The 19,685-nt window shown below is 47.1% G+C and overlaps 1 protein-coding gene across 3 annotated transcripts in view; it reads left to right on the top strand.

Moving 5' to 3' along the window:
• Positions 1–19,114, top strand: part of TTYH3 (tweety family member 3) — a 97,272-nt gene extending 78,158 nt beyond the window's left edge. Inside the window, exons 12-15 of one of the 3 annotated variants that reach the window (XM_059716594.1) lie at positions 2,582–2,758; positions 3,680–3,755; positions 5,827–5,928; positions 12,334–19,114. In XM_059716594.1, coding sequence (XP_059572577.1) covers positions 2,582–2,758; positions 3,680–3,755; positions 5,827–5,907 — 334 coding nt within the window. In that variant the 3' untranslated portion in view covers positions 5,908–5,928; positions 12,334–19,114. The remainder of the gene's footprint in view (positions 1–2,581; positions 2,759–3,679; positions 3,756–5,826; positions 5,929–12,333) is intronic. The other 2 variants (XM_059716595.1, XM_059716596.1) reach the window with 2 other exon arrangements.
• Positions 19,115–19,685: the final 571 nt, after the last annotated feature.

Raw genomic sequence — 19,685 nt, 5'->3', positions numbered from 1 at the left:
GCCCCCAGAAGCCCCGACGGTCACTGCAGTGGCTGGCGAGTGCAAGGCTTTTTCTTTTTTCTTAAAGAACCGGGAGCTGTGGCTGGGTGGGGTAGCCATTCATGGGGTTGGGGGGGAGGTGGGAGCAGGCAGGGGATAGGGGCTTGTGGCAGAGCCCCCCACACAGTGTGGGGCAGTGGGGTGCAACGGGGATTGCCCCCTGCCTGGCAGCAGCCGGTGAATGCTGGGCTTTTTTTAAAGAGTTGGGAGCTGAGGCTAGGCGGGACAGCCAAGGGCGGGGGGTGTGCCCTGGGATGGGGGGGTGCTCAGGGGGGATGGGGGAGTAGGCAGGGGATGGGGCCTAGCAGGGGTCCTTCCCATGGTTCCCTCCCCTGCCCCCTACTTACCAACATGGAGTCCGGGTCCAGCTCCCTGCGACAGCAAGCGGGGACTGTCCGAATCTCCGAAGCTGTGTAAATCTTTTCTGAATCAATTTGGAAAGCTTCGAATAGTTTCTGACCTTTTGATTGGTCTCCTGATTCAATTTGAAGATCTGGCTGCTTTCTCCGAATCGCATCAGCACCCGAAGCTTTGCACAGCCCTACTGTCCAGTGCATGCAGTGGATGGGAGAATATTGTATCTAGTTTTCCAGGCTTAAGGGCAGATTCCCTCTATGCTTGAAAACATTGACAAGCTTAAATGGAAAGTCAATGTGCTCATTCAGTTGGTGCTTCATGGAGTGCCTGGACTTGAATAGTTTCTGCTGAGTATTTTAAGTTTGGAAATCTTTCCAAAAGCCAATCTGGTTGTAATTTATTGTCAGCAAAATCTCCATTTCCAGCGGCATGACTTGATTTCTGTCGTTATTGGAAGGTTGTTCCAATAACGGTATCCGCCATAAGATCTATGAACGGTAGCATCCAGTTCAGCTCTTCTGCACTGCCTCCTGTGCTATGCTTAAGGTGAATTTTGGAATTCAGCATGGTCGGTCCTCAGTCCCCTGTGCCTCTCAGACATTATGGCTGGAAGCTAGCAACAGTAAGCTACTCCATGTGGTTAAGAATGTGGTAGTCATGTTTGGTATCTCATGTGTTAATCCATTGCAGAGTCTCTACTCCACCACAACCTTGCAGGCACCCATTACTCTCTCCCAGCTGTTAGCTCACTACTGTGGGATAATATAATGGACTCATGCTCAAGAAGGGAAGGGGTAGAAGCTCACCTTGAAGAAAGCAGCAACCACAGTTTCTCTGGGGTTGGAGAGGAGAGTTCTGAGGATGGCAAGTGTTTCAAGACATTACTGGACTGTCTTGTCCCACCCACTTGCTGACCTGATGCATGATGTTGCTTGTCATTTTGCCAATGCCTGCTCTGCCCGACAGTCAGCTGACCTCTTGTGTGGCTGTTAGAAGTGATTCTGTAAAACCAGCACTGGGAGGTTCTCTGTTGCCCTATGTTAAACCTTTTAGCAATATTTATTTCCTTCTGTTTTAACTGGCAACCCTGTAAACTCACCTTAGGATCTAAGCATTCATCTGTTTTCTCTTGTATATCCCAACTAGTCCTAAAGGCAGCTCCCATCAGTGTGTTTTCATGGATGGAACAGAGATTGGCTGTGTAACTGGAACAATGTTGTTGATGCCTATGAAGGAATAGAATTGGCTGGTCTCGTATCTAATGGAATAGTTCCACAGAGCTCATCAGAAAAACATATGTTTACCAAGTCAGTAAGATTCAGTTGCAGCGCCCAAGAGGCAGAGCTGTCAAATTAGATGACTCCATTGATATATGGCATATTTTGGGACGAGCATGGGCAAAGCCTACTGTGAAGAACTAGCTCTAGTCAGTACACAAGGTTCATGTTTCTGTAGAACAGACCCACCCTGGAATAAATGGTAAGATTACTTTTGTAACCCCAATGGCATGGGCATAAACCTACCATTGTGCAAATGCATGCATAAATTCAGCTTTTCAAAGTAGCAAGAGCTTTGTTTTTAGGATGGAAAGAACAGCCTCCAGGCACAGATGTTATTGACACCAGTAACTAAAGTGTTCAGTGTACACACATGCATACACGTGTGTACGCATACACATAGAAACTGGAGAAGCATGCTTATGATCTTGCCATATGTAACTTGGGAAAACCTTGGGAAGCCAGTGCAACAAATGGAGTCTAGTGGAAACTGTGAAGCCAAGTGAGGCTTCAACTGGTGGGAGAAGACTATGAAAGGCCCATACTGTAACATGCCTCTTTTAACCAGATGCTTTTTTGGATGCGTCCACACTTCAGTTGCATGGGTGAGGGGTTTGCGTAGTTGCCTGGTCTGCCAGGCCCTGGGGGAAGAATTTGGGATGTTGTTAAGAGATGTCACTGTTTTGAGAGAGTCCAGACGGTGACTGTGGGAGGTCTGAGTCATTCTGGTGGCGGGGGAAGAAAGGTTTTGTGGGTTGTACTCCATGCTGCCATATTGAGACTTGCTGAATGGTTCTCAGCGAGGAGGTGTGAAGGATAGTTGGATTAGTCGGATAACCACGTACTTTGGTTTTTGCAGACCCTGCTAATGTCGTGATTTTGAGGATAACTTTCTTCCCTTCCTGCAGGAGTTTGGATGATGACGGGGAGGAAGAGTCTGCTGCTCAAGGGAACAGACAAACCCATGATAATCTGTACAGGGTGCATATGCCCAGCCTCTACAGCTGTGGGAGTAGTTATGGCAGCGAGACCAGCATCCCAGCAGCAGCTCACACAGTCAGCAATGCTCCTGTCACAGAGTACATGTGAGTAACCACAACAGGCAGCCAATTCTATCCAGACTGCCTTGATTCAGCTTAGTGGCGGGTGCCCACTGAGCAGAGGTAGCTGAAAAGGCCTTCAAGACCAGCTCTGCCTTGAATTGGAGAAGCTTGTTAATAGTGGCCCTAACTGAGACAAAAAATGATAAAAGGCTTGCAACTGTTGCTCTTAGTGGAAGAAAATATGCTTTTACTTAGTGTGGGAATGCTTGCTAATGCTGCAGTAGAAATATTGTAGTAGGTAGGTTACCTGAAAACACTTGCTGCCTGATGTTATAGGTGTTGAATATTATCTTCCTAGGGAAAGGTTGGAGAGGGGTGTCACTTGGCTTCCATTGTATAATAAGTCTCATGTCTCTAAATACCCCATTAATCAGATGCAACTGTTCTGCTAGTGTTTTATGCTTCCCACGTGGTTGGAAGCCACAGAATCACAGGTTCAGCCTTTGCCTGGAAGGCAACTCTGCTGTCTTCACAGTCTGGATTCAACCAGTTCAGGGCTTTCATTTAGTAGACACCCCTTCCACAGAGCTTCGCACTTTAACCACCCGCATGGCCTGTTTGTCTTGGATTGCTTCATCTTTTTGCTTGTCCTCCTCACCAATGCATTCTCCTTTAATTTGGTTCCACTTTTGGTTTGGGGGCAGGGAACTGGAGTTCAGATGCAGCACTCCATATGCATTTTCTTTTACAGTGGTTCCAAGGGATGGGTGGATTCCCCTCGTGGCGTGCCAGTAATCAGGACATGTAGGAAAAGTATTACAGGAGTTGGATTTATGGTGGTATTTGCAGGAAGCAGCCATGCCCTCAGTCCTAGACTCTCTCTCTCTCTCTGCCAGATCCAAAGTCCCCGTACAGAGGAGGGGGCCACGTGCATCTGTCACAATCTATGTTTCCCTTCCATAGGAGCCAGAATGCAAACTTCCAGAACCCCCGTTGTGAGAACACCCCTCTGATTGGCCGGGAGTCCCCACCTCCCTCAGTAAGTTTGTCTTTACTGCTTCTCTCTGCTTCAGCGTCCAAGGCCAACTTCTGCTTTGGGGATGCATATGTGCCACTCTTGTAATACCTCCAGGGGGTGCTTATTGTGCAGCTCAAGGCAGGATCTGGCCCGTACATGGTAGAAAGCTATGTAGACAAGTCGTGTCTAAGCTGCCATGGAAAATGAAAGCACAGTGTGCTGTTGTGGTCACATATATGTATGAGCAAGATCAGACTCGCTCTACAAAGTCACATAACACTCTGGTCCCTGTCCAGTGAACACTGAAGTGCATGAGTCGCGTTTTGGGTGACTTCAGTGCCATTCTTCACATGCATGCTGTTACTCACTTTGCAGCATTGGTCCCTAAAGGCTCGGAAAGAAGTTGTAAACTCGGAGTGAATGCTGAAACTCTCTCCTTAATCTGCCCTGTGAAGACGAGAAGAAACTTCCTATTATTTTTAGTTTTATCCTTTGTTTTGCAGCATTTGTGGAGGTTGTTTTAGAATTTCTATTCCTGTATTTAATTTCCTGAGGAGAAAAAAAAACCTTTCATGGAAGGTTCTTTGGGAGCTTGGAGTGGTTTGGTAGCCGTTTCAGTCTGTTGGGTAAAATGCAGAGCTTTTATTTATGCCTTTGTAAAAGGTAGCTGAATCTGGTCCTCATTTTGCTGGATCCTGTGACTCTCTTCAGCGCCATAACCACGTGGGGAATGGGCCATCACACTGCCAGCTACTAACCTGCTAACAGTTACCAAGGATGCCAAGCAGCACGCTTTCATGCTGAACCAGGCAGGCTTATTACAGTTACTGTACTCACTATTGGGCCCAATTCAGGTTAACTAAGGGGGGCCATGGGGTACTTCATGCTCTTATTTACATGCAGTCAGAAGCTCTTCTAACTTCAGCAGTGGCAAAATGGATAGGCAGCCCTTGTCTCATGCTGGCTGGGGTTTTTGGAACTTGCTTAAACTTGGAAAAGAAAAATTCGGGCCCCTGGTGTTCTGCACTTGAGCTCAGGAAGTGTTCTGGGCTCTCGGCAGTGGGGCTGGCTTCAGAGGAAGTGTTGGTGCAGCCTACAGCACAGTGCCACCAACCACTGCTTTACCACCGGTATCTTGTGTTGCAGTCAACTCCTTTAAATGCTGCACAGACCTGTTTTGGTTGCTTCCTCTGGGGCAGAGCCCTGCTGAAGATCACTTCCCATCCCCAGAGCTCTTCTGCCTCAGAAAAGAGGCTTCTTTCTGCAGGGACTTTAGCTTTGGTGAGAGGATTCCCTGGTGCTTCAGTAGCTGGTTGCTTTAATGACCTCAAGGGTGGATCCTAAGTCTTGATGCCTTCAGCTGATTTCTGAGAAGAAATGCTGGTAAGGGCTTTTTCAAAGGAATTTCATTTGAGAACCAAGTGGGAAGGGGTCTGGGGAGCAGTACATCCTGGTGGAAGGGACGAGGTAGGGAGGGGACACCTAATCCCCTGTCCGTACTGTGGAGATGACTATCCAAAAGGTGTAAGGATTGGGGTATAGCAGCAGGTTTACCTTCCAAATAGATGAAAAAACTGACCCAAGCTGTTTAAGTCGAGGGAGGAGAAACGCGTCCCTTCTCACCTGCCACCCAGGCAAGTAGTGGGATAGAGAGGACCCTGTGGGATGTGTCAAACGTCCATGCTAAGTGGCCGAGGCCATGGTGTGAATGGAAGAAAAAGCTGATGGCATGCAAATCGGCCAACAACCCTGCAGTATGGACACTTCCCCTTTTGGGTGTCATGGCCATGAATGGAACCACCCAAGCAGAGTCAAGGACATGAGACAGGCCAGATGTATCCTGTGCGGCTCAGCTCGTGGGAACTGACTGAGAACCAGGCCGTAAGGATCCGACTGCATTGTTTGTCCTTTTTTTCTTTTCTCCCTGTCATTCCTTCTGTCGTCAACTTCTTACCCCAGGGCTGTTCCTGTAGGGGGATAGAGCCCTCATTGTCACTGGCACACATCACAGCGTTTCACTTGCTTGCACTGTGTTTTTCATGCACGTTGAGGCTGCACTCTCTTTTTCTCTCTCTCTCCTGCGTCATCACAGTTGTATTTGGCTGCCATGGACAGTAGCAGCCATATGAGCTGGCAGTTTAAGCCCTCGGACAGTGCACGGACGTACTGGTAACAGCGCCCACAAATGGAACAGGTACTGAAATAAGGTCCTTCTCGCTCAATCCCTTCTCCACTCCCACCTATCCCTCTCATCCCTGCACTATTTACCCTAGGCCAGTGCCTTATTTCTTCACGTTCCCTCCCCCTGCACCTTCCACCCCATCCCTTCCTGCCAAGAGTTAAGCTAAGCAGGCCTGCCCTGGTGCTGACTTGGTGGGTAGCTTCAACACTTCCCCTTGGCACTCGTCCCCGTGCATTGCAGCGGGCAGAGATCCCACGCGAGCCCACATCACTGCGTTCGAGAACAGGCTGAACACCCGGCCCCAGCAGTCCCAGGAAGCAAATCTGTTCCAGTTCCTCATTGCAAGAATCCAATTTAAACAGTAACAAGACTTGGCACATGAGCCTTTTAATAAGGACTGGCTGTTTGTTTCCACCTTGGTCTCCTTTCTGCTCTGACTGCCGCTTGTTTTCTCACCAATGTGATGACCCACGCTAGAGACCAAGGATATACCTATTTTGCCATCCATTTTAAGTTCCTCCACAATCTTAACAACATAGTTGTCCTTGGAAAGCTGGCTTAAATGGGCTGTCACATGGCTTATTGGAACCAGCAGCCCTCTCGGAGCTTAGCTCTTCAGCTGCCCATTTTATCCTAGAGTTCAAGGTGTGGAATAAGCAAGTTTTTTTTTTTTTCCTTGGTTTTTTGTTTTTTGTTTTTTGTTTTTTTAAAGCAATTCCCCCAGGTGTCCAGGCACATGTTAACATCCTTGATTCTACGTAGCTCTGTTGTAACACTTCCTCGTGCCAAAAGTATTCCATTAATTTCCTGCATATGCTGGATGGAGCACTTGAGTCCTTTCCTGGCATCAGTCCATAGTTAACAGGAGGTGGTTAAGACCCATCTCCAGGATGACAGAACCCCTCATTTCTTCTCTCAGCTCAAGGGCCATTTACCATAGGAAGGGAGGAGTTGTCTGAACCGCATTTTACAGTTGCAGTTTATGAACTGCCTGTGGTGTATCATCTGAATTCCTGGGCAGCACACCGGCTGAGATCAGCACAGAGATCTTTGCAAAGAAAGTGGTAATCGCAGCCTAACTGGAACACGTTAGCTCCAGCTGGAATGCAGAACCGTCTCCAGTCGGGTGCTGCAGCCAGTTTGCACTCTGCTCCCAGCCAGACTTGTACATACAGCTGCTGCTGCTCTGCATCTGCCATTCCTCCAGGGACTCGTACGCTTTTTACCTTGCACTGGTGACCATTCTCTCATGTCACTGCTTGGTCTGCATTCTTGCCGCCTCTCGCCATTTGTCTGCTCTGCTTTATGGGGTGCTTGGGGGTTTCTGAGACACTGGCTGATGTGTGGGATCAGGGGTGGGGAGTTGCTCTGATGTACTCTGTCACTGTGCATGACATGAACAGGTCTGTGTGCACACTTAATGCATGCTGCTCGTGCTGTCCAGAATGTCACCGCTTCCTTCACTCTGTTCTAACAGTCTTGCAGAGACCTTTCTTGGGCGTCAGGTCCTGGTGCTTGTGTGCTTCCTTATTCCCACAGGTATTACATTGGTGCTTTAGCAACGCTGTTTAAGGATCCGTCAACACCTCTTTATTCTCACCTTTTGTTTTTTCCAGGGAGTTGATTCTGGGTTTAAAGTGTTTACTAGACTTAGACGTGACCCAAGGATCAAGTCTTTACCAGGATTAGGCTCAGAGTCACATGGCTCACTGCAATAGTAACAAAAAAACCCATGCTTCTCTTAAACTCTGCTTATAACTTGGTAGCCCTCCTGGAAACTAGAACCCTTTTGTTATTCCAGGATCCACTGGTTATATCTGACTACCTCTCCCCCCACACTCCCCATGAAAAGACCTGCATATTAAACTCTAGTTCAGGGGTCAGCAACATTTTTGGGCAATGCCACAAACTCCCCAACTCGACTTGGAATATGTTGGTGTGTCAGGGGCAGGTGGTGGGGGATCTGCAAGGGGCCCAGTTCTTGTTGTGGCAGTGCAACCTAGGGCCCCTCCCCACTATCTGTGCACAGGCATGTGTGCAACTGTCTCCAGCAGAGAGCCATGCCAGGCTCTGTGGCCCCAATGCAGGTGCCTGCAGGTTTCCTGTTGCCTGCTCTGAGCAGCCTAGGCTACATGGCGCGTGGCAGGGGTCTGCTCCGAGCCTAGACTGGCTGAGGCAGACAGCTGGGATATGGCAAGCAGCTGCACCAGCGTCCGCAGAGCCCAGCTTGTTGCCAGCAGCGGATGCATGCACGCCTCAGGGTGGATGATGGGGAAGGAGCCAGGGGCTGCTTTGCCACAACAAGGATTGTGCCCTTCACTGCTCCTCTGCCATCTGCCACTGGCAATGAGCTGCGCCGGGGCTCCGCAGACCCCAGTGCAGCTGCTTGTAGCCTCCCAGCTGCCTGCCACAGCTGACCCGAGCTCTGGGCAGGCTCTTGTTGCCTGCCACTGAACCCGGGCTGTTTGCAGCAGGCATTGGGGAGGCTGCAAGCCGAGCCCTGGCCTGGCTCTCTGCTGGTGGCGGGTGCATATATGCCTTAGGGCAGATGGTGGGGGACCCAAAGGGGCCCAATCCTTGTGGCAGTACAGCCATAGCCCCTTCAGTGCCGTCTGCCCCAAGGCACATGTGCCAAGCAAAATGCCTTCATGTGCCACGCTCCAACATGTGCTGGTGTTGCTAACCCCTGCTCTAGTTATTTAAGGTACTTTTAATAAACTTTAAAGTTTCAAGCCTAGCAGCTTTATTTTCGAATTGATTTTTTTAAAGCATGGTAAGATTTTTAGGGTCTTAATAACGAAAGGAAATAAAGGCTGGAGGTAGTTTCTGCAAGTCCTTCTCATGCCAAGATGGCTAGCGCTGTGCAGGGGGTGGGTGAGGTGCATCTGCTTATTTTGTAGACAGTTTTGCCATACAGTTTAATTGCGGTGCAACTCATGATCTGCAGAGACCTCAAGTTTTACCTGGTGAATATTTAGGTGTGGAGTCTCAAATCAAAGGACTCCATGCACATTGATTTTCTGAACCAAGAGTTCTCACGCATGGAAACTTCCACTGTTAATCACCCAGCAATTGGCAAATACACCCAGCTGGTACTTAGTGGTGAAAAGTGTTGGTGAAAAGAAGCCTAATTGGCAAGTGTAAAACTTCTTCAAAATGCTGTAATACAAATATACAAGCCACAGCAGTTCTAGCTCACTGGTAAGTGAATAACTGCTGAGATCTATCAAGCACCTCAAGACCAGATCAAAACTAAATGCCTGTGTACTCATGATTGCCCAGTATGATAGCAGGCAATATGATCAAAATAAGTATTAACTTTTGTATCCCTAACATGATGTGAAAAACAATATATGGGTGTAATTTGTCCTGAAGACTCCTTTTCAGACATGAAGGATCCAGAATACATTTTCTTAAACCTTCTATGAAAGCTGTTTTTTGGTATTAATTTTTTTTTAAAAGAAAGGAAATTAAATACAATCTTCTGTCTTGAAAGAACTGTTACAGATGGGCCATTTGCAAGCAACTCAATTAAGTCCAAAGTGTCACCATTAGATGTGAACTGTTCTGCCCACACTGTGATGCCACACTATGATGATGCTTAACAGTTGTTTTTCTAAGCAGCCAGAGGCACAGTTGTTTAACTGTACCAGTAACCCAGTCGACTTTGGTCCATATGGCTGACAACTGTCTTGTCTTTATAACTAATTGATGTATCTGCACCTACTAGCTTGTCTAAAAGTTGGTATCTGCATTCAGGGCATCTGTCTCATGCTCCTTCAGCAGGGGTGGATGCATTCTTACCTGGCATGACAGTCCACTTTATGCAGGGCAGTACACTGGGGGGGGGGGGGGGGGACTAGCTGCTTGGGATCCCATGTACCCTTCCAAAATTGCTGTGCTACGTTATCTTGTTTCCAGCTCACCATGCACTCCGAGTGGAAATGTTGGCTGGCTCAGTTGCTTTGAGTTTGAATTAAAAGCTGCGTACTCGCACACATCCCTACTTTAAATGAACCATGACAGTTCAAAGACGGTTAAAATTTGGGAAGTGAACAGAATCTTAGGCATGACAGACCTGAGTTAAGGAGAGAACTTCAGCCTTAACTCTGACTCCCCTGGTTTGTGTCAGCTTGTGAGACAAATTGGGGTTGCTTTAAAGTTAGGTTTAAAACTGAAACCAAAACCCTGTGCTTGACTGTCTGTCCAGTTCTTCCTTTAGTTTAAATCATTCTGTTTCTGGGTGGCATTTAAACTACTGTGTTGCTGAATAAATGGGAGCAGTCCAGTACTTTTTGACCTCTTGCATGTCTGTAGACATATGTAGTACAGCTTCAAAATGCTGTTCATTAGGTTGCGTCTGTCTTTTGATGTGAGAATTCTGCAGAGACTGGCTGTAAGTCTACATCCAGGAAGCAATTGGGGGCGGGGGAAACATGTTCCTAGTTTCTTTATCTAAATGCTCCCTGCTCTTTGAGAATCTGGTAGGTGGGGGGTGTTTTCTCTGTCCATTCCACGTTTTCCTTTTCCTACTCCTGCTTTCCACACAGTATAGATGGAAGATTACTGATCAAACAGTTCTCCTTTTCACAAGACTTTTCAGCCTGTCCTCCGAAGAACCCATATGAAGAACTTTAAAAAAAAATCTAAACTGCTTTGAGCTAATTTGGTTGATGCAAATTGTATTTTTTTTTTTTTTCCACCAGTACTTCGAGCCTCACTTTTGTGATAGTGGGACAGGTAATATTTAAGCACCAGAGTAATGCATCATTCCTGCTACTAGTTAGGCACACGTGAGAGCACACGCTTTACTTTAAGAAGTTAGTGTTGGATTGGTGTCCTGTCTCACTCACTCTGGAAGGCATTTAAGAATGTGTAGTCAACAAATAGTAGTAGCATACCAAGTAGTATACAAATACACTAAATTTCTTAGTCCTGCTGAGATGGGTGTATCTTCTCTGTGGTGCAGAATCAGTCCTGAACACTGGGGTGCTGTTGGCAAAATTCAGTTAACACTGAAAAACCCTTCAGGGCTGGCTCTGCTGTGGAGTTCTGGGATATGCCATCATGATCTTTTCCAAGAGGCAGGGCAAAAGGTATTGGAATATAACTGATGCGTTTAGTTTCATAATGATATTTTTCTTGGCTCTTTGGGCAGCCAGCTTCATTATGCAGTGTCAGTTGTAAAGTGCTAAAAATCTGGACAGATAGGTAGCATTGTCAGGAAGTTTTAAGTCTCTATTCACTGCCCAGCTGTAAAGTGGCTGTTCATACTATGATGACACATGAAGTGCCAGCTGCAGAAGCAATAACACCATGCTTATGGTGGCTTTCTTAGACATGCTCACGTAAAGAGGCCAAGACTTCATGCTTACCTCTGCACGCGGGGAATGATGTTCAAAGTGGCATAACTGTGCTCCTAGCAGTTCTGACATCTGAGTAACACAAGTTCATCCAAAGCACCTTAAGTTCCCTCAGCATTACCTAGCAAAGCTTCTTGGCCACCATGAGTTTCTTCCGTTCCCCACCGAAAGCACAGCTGTGCCTACTACCAGGCTGTAGTTCTAAACTAATTCTTGATGTCGCCCATCCCATCGCTGGTTGATAAGTCCCAAGTGACTCCATCTTTTCCCAGCCTGGTCAGTGTTTGAAACTAACTCAGATAATTTATTAGTATGTATGCAAAGGCCACAGCAACCCTTCTTACTGTAGCAGAATGAAAGCTTATTGCACTGACTTGACTATATTATGACCAGTGGAAACCAACCTTGTCATGGTTTCACTTCTGTGGGTCCATGCTTGCCCTGTCAGCAGACACGGGCATAAACCTACTCCAGCAGGGATTTATTCTTCAGCAGTCCTTGGCCATAATTGTTGTGATGCCTGTGGTCTGTTGAAGTCCTGGTTGCACGCTTTCAGTATAACTTGCTCTTCTGGGTTTTTTCCAAGCTTCTCATCCTTCTACATGGCTGAAGAAAACAATACAACTGCCAGCTGGGTCAAAAAAAGGCTGAAATCCTGAGATGTGTGTTTACAAGAGCAGTGTGCCCTCATCCCCCTCTTCCTCCCACTTAAGTATGGAGTACTCATGAAACACCGATTATGGTGCCTCTTGGCACTAGTATTTCCTTCTCAGTGGGGAGCTGGGGTATAGGTTATTGGTATGTATGCAAAGGATGCAGCCAGCCTCTTCCTGCAGCAAAATGAAAGTTTGTCGCTCTGCCTTGACTATTTGACTATGTTATGATCTGTGAAAATTTCCATTGTTGGAGACTCCAAGAGAACCAAGCCAAGAGGCTTCTTGGTAAGCCATGAATAAACCAAAATGAGCTTGGGAAGTGGTAATAGCCCAGCGTTTCATGTTGGTGCTGCTCATTTTGACTTACTGTTTGTTTTATTTTTTTTGTCTTTCTCCAGTACACCTCCAGCATGAGAGCCAAATACCTCGCCACCAACCAACCTCGCCCAGACTCTGGCAGTGTGCATTAAAAATAACACACAGTAAAACTAAACAGATGTGCCAACTGCTGTGCCCCCCACCTGTGCTGTCCTCAACCCTGCTGTCCTGCCCCAAACCCAGCGCAGATCCTCCTCCTCCTCCTCCTCCTCCTCTTGCTTCTCCAGTACAAATCACCCCTCCAACCTGGTACCTGTCTATTGGAAATCTGAATGGAAGCCCCTTCCAAATTAAACCTACACCTAGCTGTACCTGGTAGGGGAAGGAAGAGAGAGAGAATGAGCATACACATGCAAGCATCTGAAAAAAAGATCACCAGCTCATCTAGGTTTGCTGTGTTCGGGGCCAGCTCTATCAATAGCCTATCGGGAAATGTTTGCAAACACCTCTGTTTCTGACCTTCCCCCATCTCCCTCCCTCCCCCCCCACTCTCCAGAGGGACTGGATGAAAAAAGATTTCTATCTTCAGCTTGGTGAGGGGATCAGGAAATCTGCTCAGCCTGCAGCGTGCTGAAGAAGGAAATGGTCCTTGCACATGGCTGTCATGGGCAGAGAAGGAAAGCCATGCCCATGGGCCACCTCTTCGATGCCTGTGCAGCCGGTGTTTCTGCAGAAGTCGTCTTGCCTCTTGTCCCCTGTGGAAATCGCCTTCTAGTGCACTGAATATCTGCTTTACTTGGGAGCTCTACCTTGGCTTTATTTAGAACAAACAGAGCCACTGTGTCTCTGGAGATGTTGGTCAGCTCAATTCCTCTTTCTTTCCCCTTTCTATTCAGCTTTTGAATTCTCGAGGAGGAACAGGGTGTTCCCAGCACCAGCCAGCTGCCCTGGATGTGTCCCTGCCTGGCCATAACTCTGCACCTGACCTTTCTGCTCCATCAGGGAAGCCCATGTCTTCGCAGATGGCATTCTGGGCACTGCCTTTGTGAGATCGGCACACCGAGATCAAATGAGCCAGCAACCAACCCACTTGGTGCCAAATTTTTCCAGGAAAAGACTTTGTAAGGGTGTAAAGGTTTCTTTTTTTTTTTCTTTGTGTTTGTTGTTTTTTTGCACTAACTAGTTTCCGCTCTCTAGGGCAGTAGCCTGGCACTTGGTTTTGTGGGACAGTCAACTTGCAAAGGCAAAAGAGACTAAATGCCAGTGGATTTATAACAAATGCAAGAACTCCGAGGGCGTGGCCCGTCAGATTGCTGGACTCTTCTTAAGAGTTGGGGTGGTGTGTTGCATAGAAATATGGAGTCTCAGAGCATTGGCTGTAGTGGGAATCCCTGGGGCGCACACCCCAAACACCTCAAAAGATTGGTAATTTCACCACCACCTTTCGTCGCCAGGATCGTAAATCAAAGCGAAGTCTTAAAACTATTGTGAATGTCAGAACGAGGTTTTTTTTTATTGTATTTTTATTCCTCCTCACGTTGCTAACCACTAACGTCAGGCACATGCATACAGACTCCCAGAGCCTCCTCGGCATGAAACACAGGTGTGGTAGGTGGAGGGTGGGGGACAGTTTGGTGCCGGGAGAGGGGGAAGGCATCACACATCAATTTCGCACTTTCCATTGAAGAATGGTGCTCTACAGGGCAGAGACCACTTCATATTAGAGAAGAACCCACCCTGCAGCGATGATGCAAGTAGTGTGTAGTGTTCATTCTCAAGTAAGTAAAAGACACCTTTTATTTTACCGTTCTATACAAGCCATTTTGACCCAGTCGTATGGGTTGATGTCAAGCCAGTGACAGGAGGAGTCAAAGTAAGCATTGGGGTTGGGACACTGGACAAGATGGCTCAAACCTTGCTCTGTGATGTCCAGACTGCATCAGAGGAAGAGGATCCGTTTCTCACCTTTCTGTTCTTTCAGCCTAGAGTGTACATTTACATGGGCCCTTCAGCCTACCACTGCCTCTCCTCGGGCCAATGTCATTGGATTCCCTCAGACTTGTAACCAGATCTGTGCACCGTGCCCCCATGCTTCGACTAGGTCATGAGTTATCTTATCATCGCTCTGTGGATTGTTGCATATTCCACTGCTCATTAACCAGGGTGCTAACACTTCCCTTAGCAAGTTGCCTATTTGGAGGGAAGGGTGTCGGGGAGGGGTGAGTCCTGAGATGCCTTTAAGAAACTGGTAGCTAGCAAGTTCTGGGTAACCTTCAGACCCTTAGAGAAACAGGGTGAAGGAAAGGAAACAGCACACAGCCCAGTTCTCTGAGAAGGAAAGGCTTTGAGGAAAATGCTGCCATGCTCTACTCCCCTTCTCTTAGTCTGATGGGAAAGCTGAGCACATCTGTGTGTGTGTGTACAGACCAGTTAGCCGATCAGCCTCTGGCTGGCCACCTGGATACTTACAGTATGGCAGTGGGTGTAACCAACTGGGAAAATCAAAACTGTATTGTCAGTATTTCAAAGCCCCATGGTTTCCCCCTTAGTAAGCACATCAAATCCTTTCCCAGGTCATCTCAGCCAGCTAGGGTCTGCAGGCTCCAAAATACCACTTACAGTTGTAGTTTTAGAGAGGTGTTGTCATTAAATTTGCTGCCTGCCTCTTGGTACCGTGGCCCCGGTCCTCGGAGGCAAATGCTTCTTGGAGGAGAAGGCAGCAGAAGGAGGGAACCTTTCATCAAACAGGTGCTTTCATGGGCTGACTTTGCTGTATGAAGGATGCAGCATCACTCTTCGTGTGTCCCATGGGGCCATGGATGGAGGTGGGATGTGGAATGCCTCTGTTCCTACTGTCCATGTTAGTAAGGAGAAAAAAGCTAGTACCTTTCAGGGCAGCATCCAGGTCAGAAATGGTGTCAGCTTGCTTTCATCCAAGGCTTGGCTTAACTACGTGCATTGTTTACAGCACAGTTTACAACGGTGATGGGGGTTCAGAGTTTTGTAGCAAGGTGCAAGTTGACTTGCATGCTACTTGACTGTAGTGTGCAGTGAGAGGGTAATACCGTGGAGATAACCCCTCCCCCGCCACCTCCCTCAACCCCACATCCCCGAGAAGGCCAGAGAAGCAAGGTTGTGGGGTGAGCTGTGGTGCTCCGTATTCCAGCCAGGACTTCCTTTACTTGACACAGATTTTGCACTTTTGTAAAGACCGTGGAGCCCTGCTCTCCTGCAGCATGCGATACAGGAGCCTGCATATGTTACCACAACTTTTTTTTTACTGGATCCTTGGGCCACACTGCAGAATTCCTCGGGGCAAGTCCAAATGGGTCTGCTTCAGAGCCAGTAGTGTGTTGATTCACCCAGGTGTAAAATGAATGGCAGAGCCTAAGTGGCCAATCTGGTGTAGTCTGTACATACCCTGAACTGATGCTATCGCAGCATGTCTGTGGCGTGGCCCTTTCCCAGCAGAAGATCTCCCAGCCTGACTCCCCCTCTAGGGTGAACGGCAGATGCTGACTGGCACAGAGTAACATGTTCAATAGCATTACTGATAACCAGAATCCAAGCTCTCGGACGTGTAGTGAGTAAAGCTGCAGAGATTTTTTTTTTTTTTTTTTTTTTTTTCCCTCTTCCATAACTTGTATCTGTTTTTTAATGTGATGAAATATCAATGCCATATCACTTGGGATGGGCTGCATCCCAACTTGACTTGTTGACAGCGTATCATCTCGGAACCTGAGCCATGGTACTGATTGCTAGTACAAGGCTCCAACCATCAGGGGAGATAACTCTGACCTCTGGGAACCTCACTAACAGCAAAATGGAAGGCAGCTTCTCTCTGTTCAAAGGCGACTGCAACAGTGAAGACTGTTCGTATTCTTTTTTTTTTTTTTTTAAGAAGCACAAACACGGCCATCAGCTTGACCGGTTGGTTTGGTTGCTTTCCATCACATAGCCACGTGCAGTTTTAATTTGGAAGTGAACTCTTTCAAGCACACAAGCATCTCCAAAATGTGAAATGTAAATAGCATGTTGGACTCTTATGTCCAGTGTTCAAGACTGCATTGTAATTGTAAAGGAATTTTGAATCAAGACTTGGCTGTGAATTTCTTGTGCTGTCTTGGGAATAATAACTGTAGTGTTTGTATCCTGTATGTAATATTAACTGAGTTCATTTTACTTGCTGATAAAAGGGTTCAAGTGGAGTTTTTAGCATCTATCCATCTCTCCAATAACCGGAGGGATCAGGGGCTACTTTTCTTCAGGCACCCCTGTTTAATTTCTCTCCACGGAAAGGTATTAATTATTTAAGCATAGCCAGCTCGGCTCAGACAAAGGGATGCTTTGGAGCTGGACATTCTTACAGGGGGAGTTTTTATTATTATGATTATTATTGATATTAAATGATCCCAGATCAGGATTCCCATAGAAGTTTCCCATAACATTTGAGTGTTCACATGGAACATTCAGGCTTTCCCCGGGAAAACTGTTTCCTATGGCCTGGCTTGGTACCCTTGTATTTGTTCTTGGCACTGCAGTTTGGGTTGCAGATGGAACCACTTGGACGCTATTTGGATGAGCACTGTACAAATGACTACAGACCAGTGGTGCTCAACCTACAGCCTGTTGGCCCTTTCTAGCCCCAAAAGGGGCCATATTTAGCCCACAACATGGGGGATTAACAGTAAGCAGTTTGGCCCAGTACATCCCCTTCCCTATCATGCTGTCCCACTGATTTCCCTCAGCAGTCTGGAGATAAGCTGACTTCCTCCCTCCCCCTACACGGGCAGCCATCTCCCCTACTGAAGGGTAGCGGTGGTCTGTGGTGCGGCCAGCCCACAAGCACCTGGACGGATGCTGGTATAGATGGTAGCCCACTGACTTCAGGTCCTGGTTTCTCAGTGATGGGAGAAACTTGAGGTTGATGCTGATGCAGCACATTTTGGAGGAGAGAGACATCTGTGTTGCTGACTGCAGCCCCCTCCATGTGATTTAGGTGTAGATGAGTTCCTGTCTTCTGAGAATAGCCAGCGCAGAGGAAGAGGAGAGATCTTGCTGGTGCTGAAAGGACAGAGTGGAGTCTGCAGACACTGTCTTGATGGCCTTTCCTTTTCATGCATTGCAAGCCCCTTAATTACCAGGCAGGGGCATGAGCAGATAGCGGTGGAGACTATAACGTTAGAAGGAATTTCTAAACCCTTGTTAAAAGCTCTGGCGTGTCCTCATCTAGGAGCTGCTGCTGCTCCTGTTCCTCCTCCCTAGAGCCAAAAATCAAAAAGGAGCAGAGGTAGGAGATTGCCCAAGCTATGGGATGCACTTTCTTTTAGCCCCTTTCCCATGTGCTTTCAGTGGAGCATGGGAGACAGTAGCACTGCAAGATCTTGCTTCGCTTTGGGTTCAGCCTCTTGCATGAAGCAGTGAGTAAGAAGATGGAGCGTTCCAGCTCTTGGCTCACACCAAAGGGTGGAGAGAGGTTATGTCCTCCCATGGTCAGGCAGTCTCTAGCATCCCTCAGAGAAATTGAGACACCCTGTCCCTCCCCCCAGCAAATATCTAGGAGAATGAACTCCACTATCTACTGGTCAGGACTTGGTGGGGTAGGGACCTTTACTTCCATGCACTCAAGATGTCTTTTCTTACAACTCATTCTCCCCGTCTTTGGTGTTGAAGTTGCAGATAAATGATGGATGGTCTTTGGTAGGGTCAGCAGGAGCAGTCAAAGCCCTGGATGCTTGTAGCAACATTAGGCTGAGTGGGCTGCTCTTCTACTGCAGAGTGGAGTCTCCTCCTGTCTCCGTTGCAGGCATGTTGCCCAAACATGAGTGGAAAGGGAGAGGGAACGCGGTCCAGAGGTTAAAAGACAGCCTGGGAGCTGGGGATGTTCAGCTGTACTTGACTGGGCAAATTGCTGAGCTTCTCCAGGCCTCAGGGCTGTCGGTGAGATGGCGCAGCGCCTGCCTGTGTCCATGCTTTTCCGCCTGTATGGCCAGGGGTATTTATTTTATTTTGCGTTCTCTCCAACTGTGCCCATGGGTCTGAGCACATGAACAAAACGAAACGTCAAAGAAGAAGCACTTGCAGAAGTGCCAAGTATTCCTTACTGCAGAGAAGTAATTCTCCCATCAGGGTCCTTTGAGGTGCTCTGTGTATTTGATACCACATTTCTCCTCACTATGCAATTCCATACTCCTCTCCCCTGTTCCCAGACAGAGTCTAATGAGCCGACTTCTCCAGGGGCCCGGCATCCGAAGGCTGCTGAATTTGCAGAAAGACCCTGTTGACTTTCAGCGGCCTTAGGAACAGACCCCAGGTTCATCGCACGCCTTGGGTCCCGTGTTAGCTAGCGTGAGCCTTGAGGCCCCTGCAGGTTTAATTAACTGTCACTTGTTAAGAGGGAAGTTCCTTAATTTCAGTTTTTCCTTTGACACTGTGTGCACGGAAACTTACCGGTGAACATGTAACTGGCCTTTTTGTAATTCTTTCTGGTTTTGTTCTTAACCATAATGGTTGTATATCATACCACTTTATATACATATATATAATATATAAATATATATAATTTTTTTTAAAACCTTTGAATCTGCTAGTTCCTCTTCAGATGTTCCTGCACTTACCCAAAATGTTTTTAAATTGTGAGGGTTAAACTGAGGATTGAGCCCCTTTTTGTATCTTTTTTCCTTTTACTTCAGTAGTTCTATTGATTGTATCGTAGCTATTTTTTACTGTAACTTTTTTTTTGTTTTGCAAATACTAAAAAAAACAAACAAAACTGAAACAAAAAAAACCTAAATGTAATTTCTGTGGTTTCTATTCAGCTTGGGTTTCATGTTTTAAAATAAACAGTTAAAAACAAACCTACATACCACTCTTCTATTTAGTAACTTTATTGGTAGCATCTTCTGCTTTTAATATTTTTTAAGGCATATTTTACTACAGTACACAAAGTTGGATATGCTTAGCCGTGCACTGTGCGCATGAAACAAGGCCAAGTGGTACCAGTTCCCACAGGGACGAAGGGAGTAGCAACGATCTAGTACGGTGTTTTGTAGAAATGCAGAGAGACCCGGAGGCTCTTAATGCCAGTGCCGTTTAGGATGTACACAAGTATTTTCAGGCTATTGCTGTGTCTTTCATTCTAGATCTGATTTTTTTGGCATTAGGAAATCCTGGCATTTATAACCACATCCCAAGAGCAGACCCTGTGCTAAAACCAGGTAAGTAAAGTTTCTCAAGAGTTGAATGAAGACAATAATCAAGGTGGAGGTTTCCCCCCAGTACAGGGAAGACTCCAAAGCAAGATCATTCCTTATCAGTCTTCATAAGCTTTAATGAGGAACGTGTTCTTGGCAGATTTCCTTTCAACTGTCCCTTCCCGTTGTAACAAATACCCATGTGGAAGATGGCAAAGCAGCTGCTTGCAGCATGGGCC

Source organism: Alligator mississippiensis, chromosome 13 (assembly GCF_030867095.1).
Source record: "Alligator mississippiensis isolate rAllMis1 chromosome 13, rAllMis1, whole genome shotgun sequence".
Lineage (NCBI taxonomy): Eukaryota > Metazoa > Chordata > Crocodylia > Alligatoridae > Alligator > Alligator mississippiensis.
This window is presented reverse-complemented; position numbering and strand designations above follow the sequence as displayed.